Raw genomic sequence first — 16417 nt, 5'->3', positions numbered from 1 at the left:
TCGGTGGAGATGCAGGCCGAGCATCCCCCACTTCTGCCGAGTGCCCGCCCTGCCCAGAACTCCCCTGTGCTCAGCCTGCTGGGAAGGGACCATCTCACCTCCACCCCCAGACTTCCCCAAAGCTCACACCAACCCCCCATGAGACTCAGTGCCCAGCCTGTCTGATTCCCCAGCCCTCTTTTGCCCCCCAACTCTGTGTCTCTCTGCGTCTCTGTCCCCTTTTTCCTCCCTGTCTCCCACCCTCTCCTCAAAGCTGTCCTATTTTAGATATGATCTGGGAGCGCTGAATGACCAAGGCCTAGGTTTGGGGGAAAGTACTCAAAGGTCCAAGACTGAGCCAGGCTGCCCTGGGTGCCCTGTGTACACCTGGGGTGGACCCCCCACACACACACGTCCTGCCTGTATGAAAGGTGCTCGGAGCATTCCTGTATGGCTGAGACCCAGGACGGCCAGGCACTCCACAGCCTGAAGTCCAGCCCCTGCAGGCAGTGTGGTGCCCTGGGACAGGTGCGCAGAGGGCTGGGCTCCGCTCTGCCTCGGTGGCCAGCGTCCTAGCGGGTGGGCGTGGCAGGTACCGAGCCCCACAGTGCAGCACCCCAGACCTGTGCAGCCCCAGTCTTGCCTGGGCACTTAAAAAGTGGAAGGCTCATAGCCCGCTGCGCCCCACTGAGGCCCCTGCAGGATGACCGCCTTCCCACTGTGGACCCCCAGATGTGGCCCTGCATACCAGATTATCTAATCATGAATGAGCCTCTGTTTATCGGATTACAGCCGGGGAGCACCGCAGTGGAAGGAACCCTGCGGGGATGCTGGCTGGGGTGCTGAAGGAGCCCCTCCGCCCTCCCGGCCCCACCAGCACTGCGCAGTCCCAGTGCAGCCGGCAGGGGGCGCGCGCGAACGGGCGCGCGAACCTCGATCCTGGAACGAGCTGGTTTTCCCCCAATCTGAGGGGGGGAAAGTGTTTGGGGGACAAGGAGAAAAGAGGCGGCCGAGGTTCCTGACTCGCTCCTGCCTCTGCGGGGGTCCGAGCCGCCCCGCCTGCATGCCGCTCCCCGAAGGGGCGCGCAGCCCTGGGGGCGTCTCCCGGGAGACCCGCAGCTGGGGCTACACCAACCGGACCTTCGAGTTGGAGGACAGCGGTGGATGCGCCCCCAGGTATGGGTTGCTGCGCCCTCCCGCGAGGCGGCACCGGCGTGGGTTAAGCCACCCGTATGAGAACGCCCAGGGTCCTCCCCTCTCCCCCACCCTCCCAGACCCCAGGGCTCCTCGCCCGCCATGGGAACGCTAGGGCCCTAAGGCGGGGCTCGCTCACTGGGATGGCGGCGCCCTTGAGGGCTGGCCTGCATGTCCACAGCCTGCGAGCAGGGGGCTCTTCCCTAGGCAGGGCTCTGAGCCTTGCCCGGCGGGTGGGGGAGGCAGCTGTGCAGAACAGGCCGGAGCAGAGGGGCCCCAGCCCCCTTGGAGCCTGGGGAGGGGCGCGTGTGGCTTCTCGTGTGAGGGGTGCCAGGACAAGGCTGCCCCACTGTAAGGGGGTTTTCATTGTAAGACCCCCACTGGTGAGGGGCACTAGGGAGTGGTCAGCGGAGAGTCATGGCTGCAGTCACTTGGTGACCTTGCTGGCCATTTCTTCTGAGGTCCCGAGTACCCATCCTGGTGAGGTCAGTGAGCTGAGAAGGGTTTCCAGCTAGCCTGGAGCGGCCTTCCCAATGCAGTGGCCGGGAAGGACAGCCTGTCCACCCTGGTGGCCATTGTCAGGACTCGGGCAGTGCTGGAGGGAGAGCAGCCCGGTCCTTCTACCTCCTCCACGCCCCCTGAGCCTCGCCTGGTATCCAGAGCCCAACCCTGGGAAGCCTGGGGGAGCCCTTCCCAGCTGGGCAGACCCCTACTCTCTGGGGTCCAGCTGTTCTGAGGCCAGAGAAGGGGGCAGCTGAGCAACCCTGAAGCCATGAGTTACTTCTGGTGGCCATTCCTCTGTGAGACTCAGTTTCCTGTCTGTAAAATGAGGGCATGTAGCAGAGGGTCTTTAAGGACTGTTCTGGCGAGGGCTCTGGCTCAGGACAGGTTCTTAGCCGAAGCCTCAAGGGCCAGGGTTGCGCCAGGGGCTGCAAGGGCTGGGGGACAGCTTGGGGCCAGAGTGCATGTCTAAGAGAAAGGGGCCACTTGGCAGGTCCTTGGGAAGTGGGTGCAGCCTGAACTTCCCGTGGCCACCCTGAGGGACCAACCAGCTGGTGTTTGTCAGATACAGGGTAAGGGACCCCGGGAGGGCCCTCTGCCCTCTCTCTCCATGGCTTGGGTGACCCTCTCCTGGCCATTCAGCCCCAAGTTCATTACCTTCCCACCTGGCCACCTGCCCAGGCAGGACCCCCAGGTCCTCAGGGTCTGGGTTTTAGCACCAAACCTGGTGGCATCGTCGGTCCACCGGGTACTGGTATCTTAACAGCTCCTCCTCCCTGCTGGTCGGAGCTGCTCTGTCCTGCAGAGATTCACTGTCACACAGCAGGTGGGCTACGCCAGGGCTGAGGACCCCGCAGAGGGCAGAGCTGAGCCCTGGGTGGGGCCAAGGCTGACAGCCCAGAGAGGCGCTGAAACACCCCACCCCTAGCCCAGGGGTGCTCCAGGCTGCAAGGCTGAGAAGTGCAGGCCCAGAGACGGGCTCTCAGCCCTTCAGGTTGAGGAGTCCCCACCCAGGCCCCAGCCCTGCCCCCTTTCCTGCCCCATGGAGCTGCCCCCAGCCCCTTGCTGCGAGGTGCCAGGCCCCCGCTGCCTGGGCCCTCAGCGTCACTGGGCCCCCCTCTGCTCTTCCTCGGAGCTGACAGCTGCTAGGTTAGTGGGAGAGGCCCAGCCATGCGTCCAGAGCTAGCAAGGTCTTCTCCCCTCTGCGGTCTCCTGGAACTACCAGTTCCCATGTGTAGGCCCCGCTCCCGGGGTCACAGAACCCACTGGGCCCTGGCGGCCAGGGCATCCTGCTGGGTATGTGCCAGCTCTCCTGGTCCATATTAGGGAGCCCTGTCTGCAGAGCAGCAGAAAGCCACCAGGTCCCGTGGGAAAGGTCTGGGGGCCATGGGGCAGCCCAGTCCCGGCCAGCAGGAGGTATAGCTATGCGGCCTGGATGGAGCTGCCTTGGGCCGGCGAGGACTCTGGGAAGGGCCTGCGGTGTTCTCTAGCAATCCTTCCCGGGGCCCTGGACCGGGGGTCCCAGTGCTGTCTGCCTGCATGGGCAGTGAGCCCAGGGCCTGGGGACCCACTGCAGCCAGGTGCCTTCTCACCGAGGACACCCGGTGTCCAGTGACGCCACCCTGTGCCTGCAGCCTGTGATGCTACCACATGTGTTGAAAGTGACAAGCAGGGCTTCCTGCTGGGGTCTCAGACCATCTCTACCTTGAGGAGTAGCCTCTGCCCTCCTGGCTGGGGAGGGGCGCCCCAGGAGACCTCAGGGGACCCAGCCCTGGGCGGAAGGCTGCCGGGTGGGGGATCCAACCAGCAAGTGGCACGGGGCCCTCGGGTGCGTGCCGGGCCCCAAGCAGGTGTGTGCACAGGTGCCAGCTGTCTCTGCTATCAGAGAGACGCACCTCCTGTGGTCTCGTGGGCCCTCCCGTCAGCTTTGCCCTGCCCACCGTCTCAGACTGTCCAGATGGCCTGAAGTCATGGTCCTCTCGCCATGGCAGCAGCAGGAGGCTGGGCTCGGGACGATGGGTGCAGGCTCTGGCTCCCATGGGCTCGATCAGGCCTTAGCAGCCAAAGTCCCAGAGGCCACAGGTGTCCTTGGAGGCAAGAGTGAGGGGCCTGCCCTCTGCACTGGGCGCAGGTACCTGTGCTGCCCGCCCTGTGAGTTACAGAAGGCACAGTGTGGCCAGGAGAGGGTCCCGGGGGGGGGAATGCCCCACTCCCCAGTGATCACATGGGCAGACACTCCAGCCAAGTTCAGGTGGCAACTGGGGGTCTCCCACCAGCTCCAGGCCGACATGAAGGCTCTGAGGGGCCACCGGGGCCCCATGGCCATGGCATGGACCTCTCCTGCCACTGGGGTCCCGACTTCGGGGACACAGTGCCCATCCGAAGCAGCAGCAGTGACCCTCCAGGGGTCCCTAGGCAGCTCAGCTCCCACCTTCAGCAGGCCCCTCCTACAGGGCAGGGACACACGGCACAGGGACTCAGACCCACTGACTGTGGGGGTGGGCGGGGAGCAGGGCCTCAGTTTCCCCAGCTATGCACATATGCCCGTGGGCACTGCGATTTCTCTGACTCCTAGAGTTGGGATGTCGTTGGACATCAAGCCTCTGAGGCTCATGAATGGCACAGCCCGTGGGCAGAGTGCAGCCTACAGAGCCCGCTGTGGGGAGCGCCGTCTGCTGACGCTGGGCTGAGCAGCCCACGTGAGGGCTGAGGGCTGGAGAGAGCAGGGCAGAGAGGGCGGCGCAGCAGGACCCCAGGCAAGGGGCACACTCTCCTCTAGGGAGGTGCCCACGCACCAGGCGCCCGCTGCTCACCTGGCCAGGGCTTAGGACCTGGCACAGCAGTCGGACCAACTAGAACCAGGGCAAGGTGCAGGCTGGCTGCCGTGGGGGCCTGCCAGGGACTCCCGGACTCTCAGCACCTGGAGCCCCCCAAGAGCGACCACAGCAAGGGCCCTGCAGGCATGAGGCAGAGATGCCAGACTGGGCTCCGGGGGAGCCACCGCTGTCTCCTCCTTGGCCAGCACTGCTACCCGGGCTCCTGCCCTGCCAAGGCCCAGCAGGCCTCTGGGGCTGGGATGCAGGGCCCGTCAGCTCGGTGCTGGCTCAGGTGGGAGACTGAGAGCCCGGATGTTTGTGTCACCAGGCACCTCCATGCATGTCTTGGCCAAAGGACAAGATGTGCCTGCGGGCAGGACTGGCCAAGGGTCCAGGCCTTGGGGTGAGCGCTGGGCCCTGAGACATGGACGTGGACACTCCTGGGCTTGCTGCTGGTGCTGATGGAGCGGGCACAGCAGGGTACTCTCCCAAGCACTGGCCCAAGCCCAGGATGGGTAGGAGTGCCAGTGCCCTGTGACTTTTGCCTCCCCGCATCCTTGGGGCTGGCCCAGGAATGATGACAGCCCCGGGGCTGCACCAGGCCTCTGTCCCCAGGCCTGCCTCTTTTCCTTCCCGGCGGACTGTGCACAGAGAAAGTGGCCCTAAAGCAGCAGCCTAGCGGCACCTCCCGTGTGAGGTCCTCCAGGAGCCCTGAGCTTTCCCTTTGGAACATGATATGTGCCCTTCAGGAGATGTTGGTGACAGCCAGCCAATGTGCTCACAACGTCCCCTCCCCTGGGGACGTCACCCGGAGGTGCCTCTCCCCCCCATTACCCAGCAGGGTGCACAGCTCCAGCTTCTCCACTGCCGAGCACAGGAAGCTGTTAGCCTTTCTGTCGTGGTCAGCAGAGAGATTCTGCACCTCCCACTCGCAGGGCACCGAGCCAGCGCTCAGCTGCCCCCACCCGCTGAAACTGCAGTGCCGCTTACAGGAGCCTCCCAGACCATAGGCAGGACGCACACAGTGTGCACGCACGCACACACGTGTCGGCGTGCTTGTAAACATCCATGCACATGGCAGTACACGCATGCCCAGCACACAAACACACACCATGTGCGTGCACATGTCCACACACGTGTCTTGCACTTGCGTGTATGCAGACGCCCATGCATGTATCTGTGCATGTGTGCACACAGCCGTACGTGGATACTGCGCACCCCTCCGTCCCTGTCCCTCGTCAGAATGGCTCTGAGGCTGCTTGAAAGCTCTGAGCCGAGCGTTAGTGGCTGCAGGCTAGTCTAGCAGAGGAGTTGCCTCTCCCGGAAGACGGTCACACCCGCGCCCTGGGAGGGTCAATGGAGTGCTAAAAGCTATCCAGCTTTTAAAAGGAGCCCCAGGGAGCAGAGGAGAGTGCAGTTTCTCTTAGGCCTCCTGTGCCGGTCCTAAGGAGCAGGTCCCTGCCTCCTTCTGAGGCCCACCCAGAGCTGGAAGGGGGCTGGGGGCTACAGCAACAGCCTGGTGAAGCCGGGAGGGGTCTTTAGCCACAGAGATGAGATGCTGCCCTCGAAGCCCGCCCTGGCCCAGGACTGTGGTTGCCAGTGTGTGGCGACGATTCCTGTGCCTCTGTGAGCCGGGAACCCAAAGAAGCCCCTTTCTTGTTTGGGGTTCTTTGGAAAGAAGTCATATTAAGCTCTATGCCAGGATCTCATCAAGAGTGCTTGTGCCATACTTGGTGGCCCAGGCTTGTAATCCCAGTGTTTGGGAGGCTGAGGCCAGCCTTAGCTACTCCACAACTTAGACCCTGTTTCAAAATAAAGAATAAAAAAAAATAGGTCTTGGGGGATAGCTCGGAGGTGGAGTGCCCCTGGGTCCAACCCCCAGTACCATACAAATTAAAAAAAAAAAAAGAGTGCTTGTGCGTTTGCAGGAGCATGTCCACACAGGCTCGCTTGGGCTCAAGGGGACCCGGGGGTTCCCAGAGCAGCCCCGAGTGTGGCTTCCCGTCCTTCCTGAGCTGGGACATCCGGGGCTCCCAGGGAAGCCTTCATAATGGAAATCCACGGCCAGGCCTCCTTGGGCCTGGCCAGCATGTCCCCAGCGAGGGTCTCCAGGTGGAGGAGGCCTGCAGCTATGCCCTGATCAGCTCCCGGCCAAGTGGGTGGGCACCGGCAGGAAACCTGGTTCCCACACTCCCCACACCCACGCCCTGGCGCCGTGTCCATTTGGCAGCACGGGCAGTCTTCATCCCCGCAGGGTGAGCATCTCCCCGCCTGATTGGTTTCTTCTTTTCCTGTTCCTGGTCTGGACGTCACCCGTGCGCCCGTGAGGCCCGTGCTTTCCCTGGAGGGCTCTGTCGGTGCCCCTGTCCCCCGGCTGTCTTCGCCCTCACAGGTGCCATTTCTGTTTGTCATTTCTTCTTTATTGACGGTGCCTTTTGTTGAACAGCTGTGTTTTACTCTGATGTGGAAGAGTTTCTAAACCTATTCTACGATACTTTGGGGAGGTTTTGCATATTCAATAAAAGGCCTTCTCCATTCCAACATTTCATCGAGTTGTTTTCCAATCTTCTTCTTGGTTTGAGACTAGCAGGTGGGGTCTAAATTCTGTTGTTGTTTTTTTTTTCTTTTGTGGTACTGGGTATGAAACCCAGGGGCATTCTACCTCTGAACTATACCCTCAACCCTATTTTATTTTGAAACAGGTCTGACTAAGTTGCGGAGGGCCTCACTGAGTAGCTGAGGCTGTCTGAGAACTGCAGGATTCTGGTCTCACCTTCCCAAGTACTAGGATTATGAGGGCATGCCACCACACCCAGCTGGTGGGGTCTGATTTTATTTTCTTTCACCCAATAGAGATCATCCAGCCATCTGGTAGATGGCTCAGGAGCAGAGCCCTGAGTTTGAGCACTTACCCTACCAAGGTGGGGAGCAAGTGGAAGGCTGTGTATGTAAGACGACTTGATAACAACAAGGCCTAGTGTGTTACCCTGATCTCGGTGCCACCCCCCGCCCCCAGCAGGGATACGTGGCCGGGGCCTAGTCAGACCTCAGGACAGGCCCACCGTCTCTTGCCCTAACTGTCAACGCTCTGGCCCCACTCCCGCTGCCTTCTCCAGCCCAGACCCCGGTGCAGATGGAGAGCACTCAGAGGCCCTCCGGTGTGCTCTGTGGCTGCTCCTCTTCGATGTGCCAGTTCCCCAGCCTCCTCCAGCCACCACCTGGGCTCTAAATCAACGCTGGCGGCTGGCGAGGCAAACCCTTGTCTCCACCGCCCTCTCAACCCTCATGACTATTCCTGCAAATTTACTCTCCAGTATGAATTCTTGAAATCCTTTGTCAGATTCTGAGAAAATAACAATGTGCCCTTGATTGGGGCTGACGTCTATTCGGCTGTTGGGCCTGGGGGGCCTGGCCGCCCCTCCCGTGAGGTGCACTGCTGGGGAAGGCGGGTCCCGCAGGTGCGGGGCAGAGCGGCTCTGGGCTCTGCGGCTGCTGTTGGCAGGCTCCTTTCCCAGCGGTCGTCTCTGGCTCCTCACTGCCCTGGCTCTTGGTTTGCGGAGCTCCTTGGGCTTGGCTGCTTTATTAGACAGGGGCCTTTATTTGTTCGGATAAGTATTCAGTTGACTCCTCGGGACAACTGTGAACACAGCCCCCGCGGCTTCCTCTCAGGTCACCTTGTTCCTTCTTGCATAGCGGGCCCAGGCAAGGCATCCATGGCGGGGCAGCAAGTGGAACCACATGGCAGGGGAGGGGGAGCAGGGGCAGGAGGCCTGGGCCTGCTCCAGAGCCACCCTCTTGCCACACCTGGACCATCTCAACAAGGCCTCCCAAGTGCCCAAAGCTCCCTTGATAGGACCCAGGACCTATAGAAGCCAGCGAGCATCCCACCTGGCCTTGAGGACACGGGGGGCAGTGTCCACACCCCTCCTACAACAGGGGCCTTTCAAGAGGCCCGGTGCTGCTGGGCCTCAGCCTGCAGAGTGAACGGTCAAGTTCCTGCAAGTCTGTGGCCCTGCTGAGGGGACAGGAGGCCTGCGGGACACCCGTCCAGGGTGGAGTGCGCACTTCAATGTCTCAGCAGCACTCCTGCCCCGTCATGGTCCCCGAGCCGCATCTGGGGTGGACAGAGCCAGGTCCCTGGGCTCTGGTGCGCCTCCTTCCCCTATGTCGCCACTGAAGCAAACCAGGTCTCACCCTGATTTCTTTCCTGGGCCCTGCCAAGGCTGGACCTCGAAGCCAAAGAGAAATCCCAAGTGCACCAAAGGGGGGCCCGCAGGGGCAGCTCCTGGGGAGTCGGTGTTCTCCTGGGGTTTTGCCTTTGAAGGGGGTTTTCAGTGAGAAAGGGGAATTGAAAAAGAAAAAAAAAAGGAAAACAGTCCCCAAACCCTGGACACGTGGCTCCCCACCTGCTGGCACTTCCCCACAGCCCAGGCAGCTTGTGACTAAGAAAAACATCCCGCTTCGCTGATGCAATTAAGAAAATGTTATTTTTCAAGTGCTGCCAGATCCCCGGGGTTGAACCTGCGACCTGAGAGCAAGAAGGGTGCTGGGCAGGTGCCTGCAACGTGTGGCCATGGCCAGGCATCCCGTGGGGCTGAGGTGCTGGGGCCTGCCTGCCTCCCCGCTGCCTGTCCAGGGTTGGAGGGCTCGGGAGGGGTGCTCCCGACTTGAGTCCTTTGAGGAGGGCTCCCTGGCCTGTACCTGGCACCAGGTGGCCTTGGGTGGCCTTGGGGCCTCTGAGCACAGCCTCCCAGCACCGGGAGCAGAGCGCAGTGCGCACACTTCTGCACCCGCCTGAGGCACGCCGTTCTCCCTTTCTCCTCCACCCTCCTCCAGGGACTGTCCTGGACTGGGAGAACTTCCTGTTCCTTAGAAGGAACCCAGGAGGCCCCTCCTGACATGGCTCAAGTACAGAGCCACGGCTGCCCCTCCTGGGGTCTCTGTGCCATCTGGCAGGTGGAGCCTGTGGGGAGAAAGGGAGAATTCCTGCCTCCATCTGTGGGCTGTGAGGGACCGCACAAGGATGGCCTGGAACTGAGATTCCCTGGAAGCTCAGCACACGCCAGAGAACCAGGAGCCCAAGGCCCTGGTGGGGGCAGGGGCAAGGGCTTGGGCTTGAGTCTCCCCTGGTGGCAACTCCCAGGGCTCTGCTGGCATGGTGCAGGGACCAGCGTGTATTCACTTGGTGGGCATGAACTGCTTGGCTGGGGCTCTGGCATGGAGGGTAGGTCTGCTGTCCCAGGAGGATGGAGACAAGGGCCTCTTAAGCTTCCTGGCCCTTCACCACCCAGGTTCTCAGCACCTTGAAGGTCTAGGAAGAGGCCTGTGGGTCAGAGAGACCTATTTAGGACCGGGAAGGAAGGCTGAGCAGCCTGCCTGGCGGGAGCTGTGGGGGGAGGGAGGTGGCCTGGCCCCCGTCCAGGAAGAGGAGGGCCCCCACGCCAGCCCGTGAGACCAGGGACAGTGGTGAGAGCCTGTCCTTGAGTTGGCTGTGGCAGACCGTCCCACCTCCCAAACCTCCCCTGGTCCTGGGGCAGCTTAGGCATGAACCCTGTCCTGCAGCCCCCCTTCCGGAAGGCCCCCTGCAGGTACGGCCAGGCCCAAGCCGCCAGGGCCCAGCCCCCTGCAGGTGCAGACCCGCCCCCTGCCCGGGCAGGTGCTCCTCCCTCCCTGTCCGGATGCTGACCGCCCCCCAGCCCCGGTCCGCCCCCACCTCACCCTGGGTGCCCGCCAGGCTGCAGGTGCCGACCTGCTCTCTCGCCCTCTGTGACCCTGAAGATGCCCCTCCCGCCCCCTTCGGGTGCTGACCGCCCCCCAGCCCCGCTCCGCCCCCTCCCCGTCCTGGGTCCCGGGCGAGTGGGGGGCTGTGGCTAGGGCAGCAGCGGCGAGTGAGGGGGCGCTGGCGTGTGCCTGCAGGCGGCCCTGCGCCGGGGACCGCGGCCGCGGGGACGTGCTCCTGGACACCACCAGCCCCAAGATGAGCGACCTGGACACGGAGGTGCTGCCCTTGCCGCCGCGGTACCGCTTTCGGGACCTGCTTCTGGGCGACCAGTCCTTCCAGAGCGACGACAGGTAGGCCGGAGCGGTGGCGGCTGCGGGCGCGGAGCTGTCCTTGGTGCTGAGCCCCGCGCGCCCGCAGCCGCGTTGCCCTTCAACTTTGCCGATTCCAGAGAAGTTCCGGTGGGCTGGACGGGGGGCATCTCCCTGAGGGCGCTGGGCGGAGGGCCGGGATGCTTGGAGCTGTCTCTCCAGAGGCTGATTTGGGGGTCCTTGACCACCCCCCGCCTGCTCCCAGCCCCAGCCCCGGGACAAGCCAGGGCGGAGACGCCAGCACCACAGTCTGGCTGAGGGCCGGTGTCCTCCAGACTCGGGCTGTGGTGGTTTATTAATTATTCATGGAGGAACCGTGTCCTTCAAGCTCCCGCGCGTTCACGTTTGGTGTTTCTCTTGGGCAGAAAAAAAAATAAGCAAATGAGCTTGTGTCTTCCGTGAGGAACGGGCCGGCAAGCCACAGGAATAACTCAGGCTGGGGTGCTGGCAGGAGGCTGGGAAGAAACGCTGCTTTTCTCTCTGCCTTTTCCCCAAATAGCTGTCTTGGGTAATCACCTGGCACTCCAGCTTTGGCCTCAAGGGACGGCTGGCTTTCACGCCTGCCTGGGAGGGAGCGAGGGAGGGGTGTGCTCTCCCCAGCGTGCCGGGGGTGGGTTCTGGCACTCGCGAGCTCACTCGCCTGGCCCTGGGCACGACTGCCAGCTTCCTCCAGCGGTGCCATTATTCAAGTTAGCACGTCAAGTACACGAGGCTGCACATTGTCAGGACCCAGCTGAGTCTCTAGAATAGCACACCGCTGAAGCGCAGCTGGGAAGAGGTGGTGTTTGTGAGGAGGGTCGGCGTGCAGGGGCCGTGTGCAGAGCCGCTAAGGCCAGTGAACAGCAATCTGAAGACCGTCCCAGCTGCATCCCGCCTAGAGCTGGGCCAAGGAGGGGGAGGTGGGCCAGAGTCATCCTCCGCTGGAACCAAGGAGTCCTGCAGAGGCGCTTTTTAAACTTACTGGTTTTTTTTTTTTTTTTTTTTTTTTTTTTGGTCTTGTTGAACTAAGTGCTATGATAATAAATGGACCCACCTTCGAAAAGTGCCCCAGGGGAGATTACTTGACCTCTGCTTGGGCAGAGGGGAGACGGACGGGCTGGCGCTGATGTCCATGGCCGGGGCTCCGACCCTCTGGGGACCCGTGGAGCGCAGGACTGGGGCTCGCCTAGGTCCACCCCATGTGCCGGGGCTTTTGCTAGGTCAGCACTGGCCTCTGGGCTGCCTGCTCAGCAGGACTTGGTGGATTCTCAAAAATAGCAGCCTTTGGGGTTCCTTCCAATGTCAGACAGGAAATGGCTTTGTGCCCTGCGTGGGGCCCGGACCGCCCCCTGGCTGGGCAAGTGCCAGTGGCCACAGTGGAGGTCACTCGTCCCGTGTCCCTCCACCTTCACATGTCACAGTTGATGGAAAGGTCTTCTGCCAGCCACGGTGACGTGCGTCTGTGGGGAGTGGCCCAGGCATGGGGAGCTGCCGCCGAGCCTGTCCTGAGCCCCAGACCTGTGTGCGAGCTGAAAACTGTGGTGACAAGCCAAACACAGAATCACCCCATCTGCATCCCGTAGGCCGCAGCATCAGCGGCCTCTGCCACTGTGCACGGGCACCACCGCCTCCGAGAAGAGCCAGCCCCTGGAGTGGCTTCCCACGTGCACCGCCACCACTGCCCAGCGCTTCCTCCAGCAGCCGGGTCTCAAGGGCTGGGGCACAGGAATCCGGGGGAGGCGGCTGCCACATCCCCCTTCCCTGTCCAGGGAGCCAGACCCCCACCCCACGAACCTTCACTGATTCCCAGAGTGAAGGATGGAGGGGGCACGTCCGCCTGGCCCCCCAGGGACCCACAGTATGTCGGTCACTCACCCACAGTATGTCGGTCACTCACGCTGGGTGGCCATCAGGAGTGGGGATGCTTTGCTGGGCGTGAGGAGGGAGAACAGACTCAGGTGTGAGAGAGAGGGCTCGGGGCGGCCAAAGAGGCCAGAAGGCCCGCCTGCCGATCCTGCACCTGCAGGCCCCTGGGTGCCCAGGGAGCTGTGTGTGTGTGTGTGTGTGTGTGTGTGTGTGTGTGTGCGCGCGCGCGCGTGTTTGTGTATGTAGGGGGTCCTGGGGTCCGGCTCTGGGGCCACAGGCAGTGGGCTGGTATGCAGGATGGAACAGGACCAGGGCAGTGGTCCCCCCAAGGGGCCCCTGGGAAGGCGTGAGCCATACTTTCTCTTTCCCCCGTCCTGGGGAGGGGGTCTCCAGGCCACCAGCATAGGGTGGTGCACAGTGAGCGCTTTGCACGGGGCTGCCCCCACCCCCTGCTCTCCCCCAGGGTAGGAACAGGAGATGCGCCCTGCATCCTGCAGTCTGTGAGCAGGCGGGCGGCCGTGGGCTCCTGTTCTCAGGGGAGTAAAGGCACTTATGTGAGTCACCACAGACAAGGCTGGCCTTGGGGCGCAGAGCGCTCAGCCACCCACGTGCAGAGGAGTGGAGCCGCCAGGCTGGCCTCTCCCCAGGGAACAGTGCCGTGCAGCGGCCGGGGCGGGGTGATGGGGCCCTGGGTGGGCTCTCACCACCAGGCCAGGCCGTGTCCAGGAGCCTCCTGGGGAGCAAGCCACCTGCGCCCTGCCAGGTCTGGAGCTGTGGGATCGTGGCCCCTGACGCACATCCCCAGGAGCCCAAGGGGCAGGGGAAGGAGCCCTGACCCCTCGGTGCCTAGAGCAGTGGAGGGCTTTGGTCACTGCGCTGCAGCGCGGCTGGCTGTGCGCTGGCTTCTCAGAGCCCCGTCTCCTGTCTGCAACGTGGAGATGAGGCTCCAGTCCTGCCCACTGAGTCTCAAGAGAGGAGGACAGGCCCTGTGCTGGAGGCGGACACAGGAATCTCTCAAGGGACTGGGGCACGAAGAGCCACGGAGGGGCCTCTCGGGGCTTTCGAAAGAGGGTCAGTCCACCTCACAGGGACAAAGCCAGGCCCTCAGTGGGGCTGACGCCCGCCTCCAAGCCTCCAAGCAGAGTCAGGCGTGGTGTCTCTGGCTCCGAGGGCCGCTCACCGTGGCCATTAGTAACTGAAGAGTTAGGAGCTGGGCTGGGAAGTGCTGCCCGGGGGACTGAGCAGGGTGTGGAGAAGAACCGAGTGAGACCCATCCGCGCTCGCCTGCCGCCTGCCCAGGGCTCAAGTGCCCTCCCCACATGCCCTCGCCTGTCTGCATCATGGGCCATTACCCCATCATCTCATCACGGGCACCCCACGGTCTGCCCCCTTATTTGCCCTGCCCGCCCTCCCCAGCCCGGCCCCAGCCTGCACCAGGAAGGACCCCACCCTCCTTAGGGAGAGTTTGCTCAGGCTCTTCCCCCAGTTCTCCAGGACAGTCAGCCAGCACCTGGGCCCCAGCATGGCCCCAGAGTTGTGCATGGAGGCCTCAGCAGATCTGGGCAGGAGCTGAGAGCACCATCAGCTGTCTTTGGGTTTGGAGGAACACTGGGCTGGACCGCACCACGCTCCTGCCTTGCAGGCCAACGAGGAGCCCACCTGGACCGCAGGCTCATCACAGGAGAGGCACAGAGTCCGTGTGGCCAGAGCTCCCTGGGACAAGGACAGAATGTGGGGTCACACCCAGCCAGGAGTCCAGGTGGATGGTGCTGGTTTTAGGGGCAGCGTAGGTTTGAGAAGAGGGGGAGCTGCTGGCAGAGGGCGGGGGGCGAGGAAGTAGTCAAGGAAGCATGTTCTCCTGTGCTGGGGGCCCCCCCGGGAAGCGGCTGTTCTCACAGCACGCTGGCCTGAGCTGCCCAGTGGGCCTCATGTGGACCTGTGGGACGGGAGATGGGGCCGTCACAACAGCGGGCAGCGCAGGGTGACAGGAAGCTCCAGGCGGCTGGCCCTGGAGCAGGCCGAGAGGCCCAGGCCTGCGCAGCTCGCCGGGCCCAGAGCTGCGTACCAGTCAGGGAGTGGCCACGCTGCCCAGGATTATAATTAAACTCCGCCTGGGCTGCACTCCCTCTGCAAGTGCCTGGCTGACTGGCAGGGCTGGGCTGGTGGCTCCTCCCCTGCCAGGCTGGGCCTGTCCAGGGCAAACCCACAGGCCCTAGGGGAGCAGGCAGCGGGAAGCGGCCATGGCCCAGGGGTCAGGGCCCAGGTGAGGCTGGGGTCACCTGGATGGGGAGGGCCCGGCTGCATGGCCTCGGGGAGCTAACCTGAATGCAACATGGGCACCAGCATCTCTCTGGAAACCCTCTTTCTGCTGGCCACATAGTGGACTCAAGGTCTGGAAGTGTCTGGAAGGTTCTGGACTGTTCTGCAGGCTCTCAGGTGTCTGGAGTGAGTGAAATGCACATCAGATTTCTCAGTCGCTGTCTGGCTCCAGGGCTTATCTCTCTGCCCACATCCCCCCACTCAGCTGGGGTGCGGCTGTCCCCTGGGGTCCCCTGTGGGGAGCAGAGCCTGGGAGGTGGGCGCTGGGTAGGACGGAGAGGCCAGTGAGCCCCCAGAGTCACAGCCCCCGGGCCAGGCCACACCCTTCTCCTGCCTTGGTACGGGTTCCGTGGCTGGGCTGCCCTCGGCCCTGGGAGGCCAGGGGCGGGCAAGGTTGATGCCCAGCAGGAGGGGGTCGGGACACCAACGGAGGCAGCGGGAGGGAGGAGCTCCGGCTCAGACACACAGGGTGCGGGGTGTCACCCCGAGGGGCAGAGGGCGGCTCGGCTGCCTCGACCGTGAAAAGGCGGTGTGCAGACCAACGTGTTAGTATTTCTGTGAAGAGAAGGACTCTGGCTCCCACCGCACACCCTTGGGTGCTTGAGACACCTTGAGGGGAGACCTGCCTTCCCGAGGGGTGTTGCTTCAGCCCGTCCTGACCTGGCACAGCCCAGCATATGGCTTCACCCACTAAGCCCGCGTCCCGGCAGCCAGCGCGTGGCTCGAGTTCAGATCCCACCCATATTAGCATAAAATAGAACCCAGAGGCCGGGGGCACCAGGCGGGACCGTGACTGGTGTGGGTGTCGGTGGTAATTCCCACCACGTCCCACGTCCGCCATCCTGGGCTGCTACATTGGCAGCGGGACAGGAGAGCGTCGCGCTGGGGCTGGGTCTCGGCCGCTCAGCCGCCATCACAGAACACCGCGTGCGTGCGCTGGCTTCCTGCACGGGCTTAATCCCTCACGCCTCACTGTGCCTCTGGTCTCCCAAGGGTGCCATCCTGAGCCCTGCCCTGAGGACCACAGCTACCCCTGTCACCTGCTATGACCTGGGGTCAGAAGCCCCACATGAGAGTTGGGGGGACACAAGCCAGTCTATAGCCCACACAGAGCAGGGAAGTTGGCACTTTTTTGCAGTACTGGGGATAGAACCCAGGGGCATTCTACCTCCGAGTACACCCCCAGGCCTATTTTTTATTCTTTATTTGGAAACAGGGTCTCACCGAGTTGCAAAGGGCCACTAGTAGCTGAGGCTGGCCTTGATCCACGATCTTCCGGTCTCGGCCTCCCGAATGCTGAGAGCATTACAAGCGTGCGCCACCTTGCCCGGCTGGCAGCTGGCACTTTGAGAGGTGACAGGAAGCCTCTCTGGGGATTTGCTGTGCTTTGCCTTCAGATTCCTTGATCGTCTCAGGTTCGGTAAGATCCCTAGGGAGAGGTCCCCCCAGCAGCCAGCAGGAGCCCGACATGCCCCCCAGCCGGCCCTTAATTAGCTTCACACATAAAGGCAGAGCTTCTAATCCTCTTGGGCAGCAGCTGCTTGGGGTGCCAGGGGGCGAACACCCCATTGCCCAGGTAGGGAGCAGATCCTCAGTGGGGAACTTGCTGAGGGTGCAGGGGCGGGGCTGCAGAGCTGGGCTGGTGTGGACCAGGCCCTTGGTTAGGGACTTCC

At 63.0% G+C, this 16417-nt stretch overlaps 1 protein-coding gene across 3 annotated transcripts in view; it reads left to right on the top strand.

Moving 5' to 3' along the window:
- Positions 1-1042: 1042 nt before the first annotated feature.
- KCNT1 (potassium sodium-activated channel subfamily T member 1) overlaps positions 1043-16417 on the top strand; it is a gene marked incomplete at both ends in the record, with an annotated part of 60038 nt that continues 44663 nt past the window's right edge. The window contains 2 exons of one of the 3 annotated variants that reach the window (XM_080709531.1): positions 1043-1155; positions 10407-10562. In XM_080709531.1, the coding sequence (XP_080565657.1) occupies positions 1043-1155; positions 10407-10562 (269 nt within the window). Of the gene's footprint in view, positions 1156-10406; positions 10563-16417 lie in introns of those variants that run through there. The other 2 variants (XM_080709535.1, XM_080709534.1) reach the window with 2 other exon arrangements.

This window comes from Muscardinus avellanarius (assembly GCF_963383645.1).
Source record: "Muscardinus avellanarius genome assembly, chromosome: 13".
Classification (NCBI taxonomy): Eukaryota; Metazoa; Chordata; class Mammalia; order Rodentia; family Gliridae; genus Muscardinus; species Muscardinus avellanarius.
This window is presented reverse-complemented; position numbering and strand designations above follow the sequence as displayed.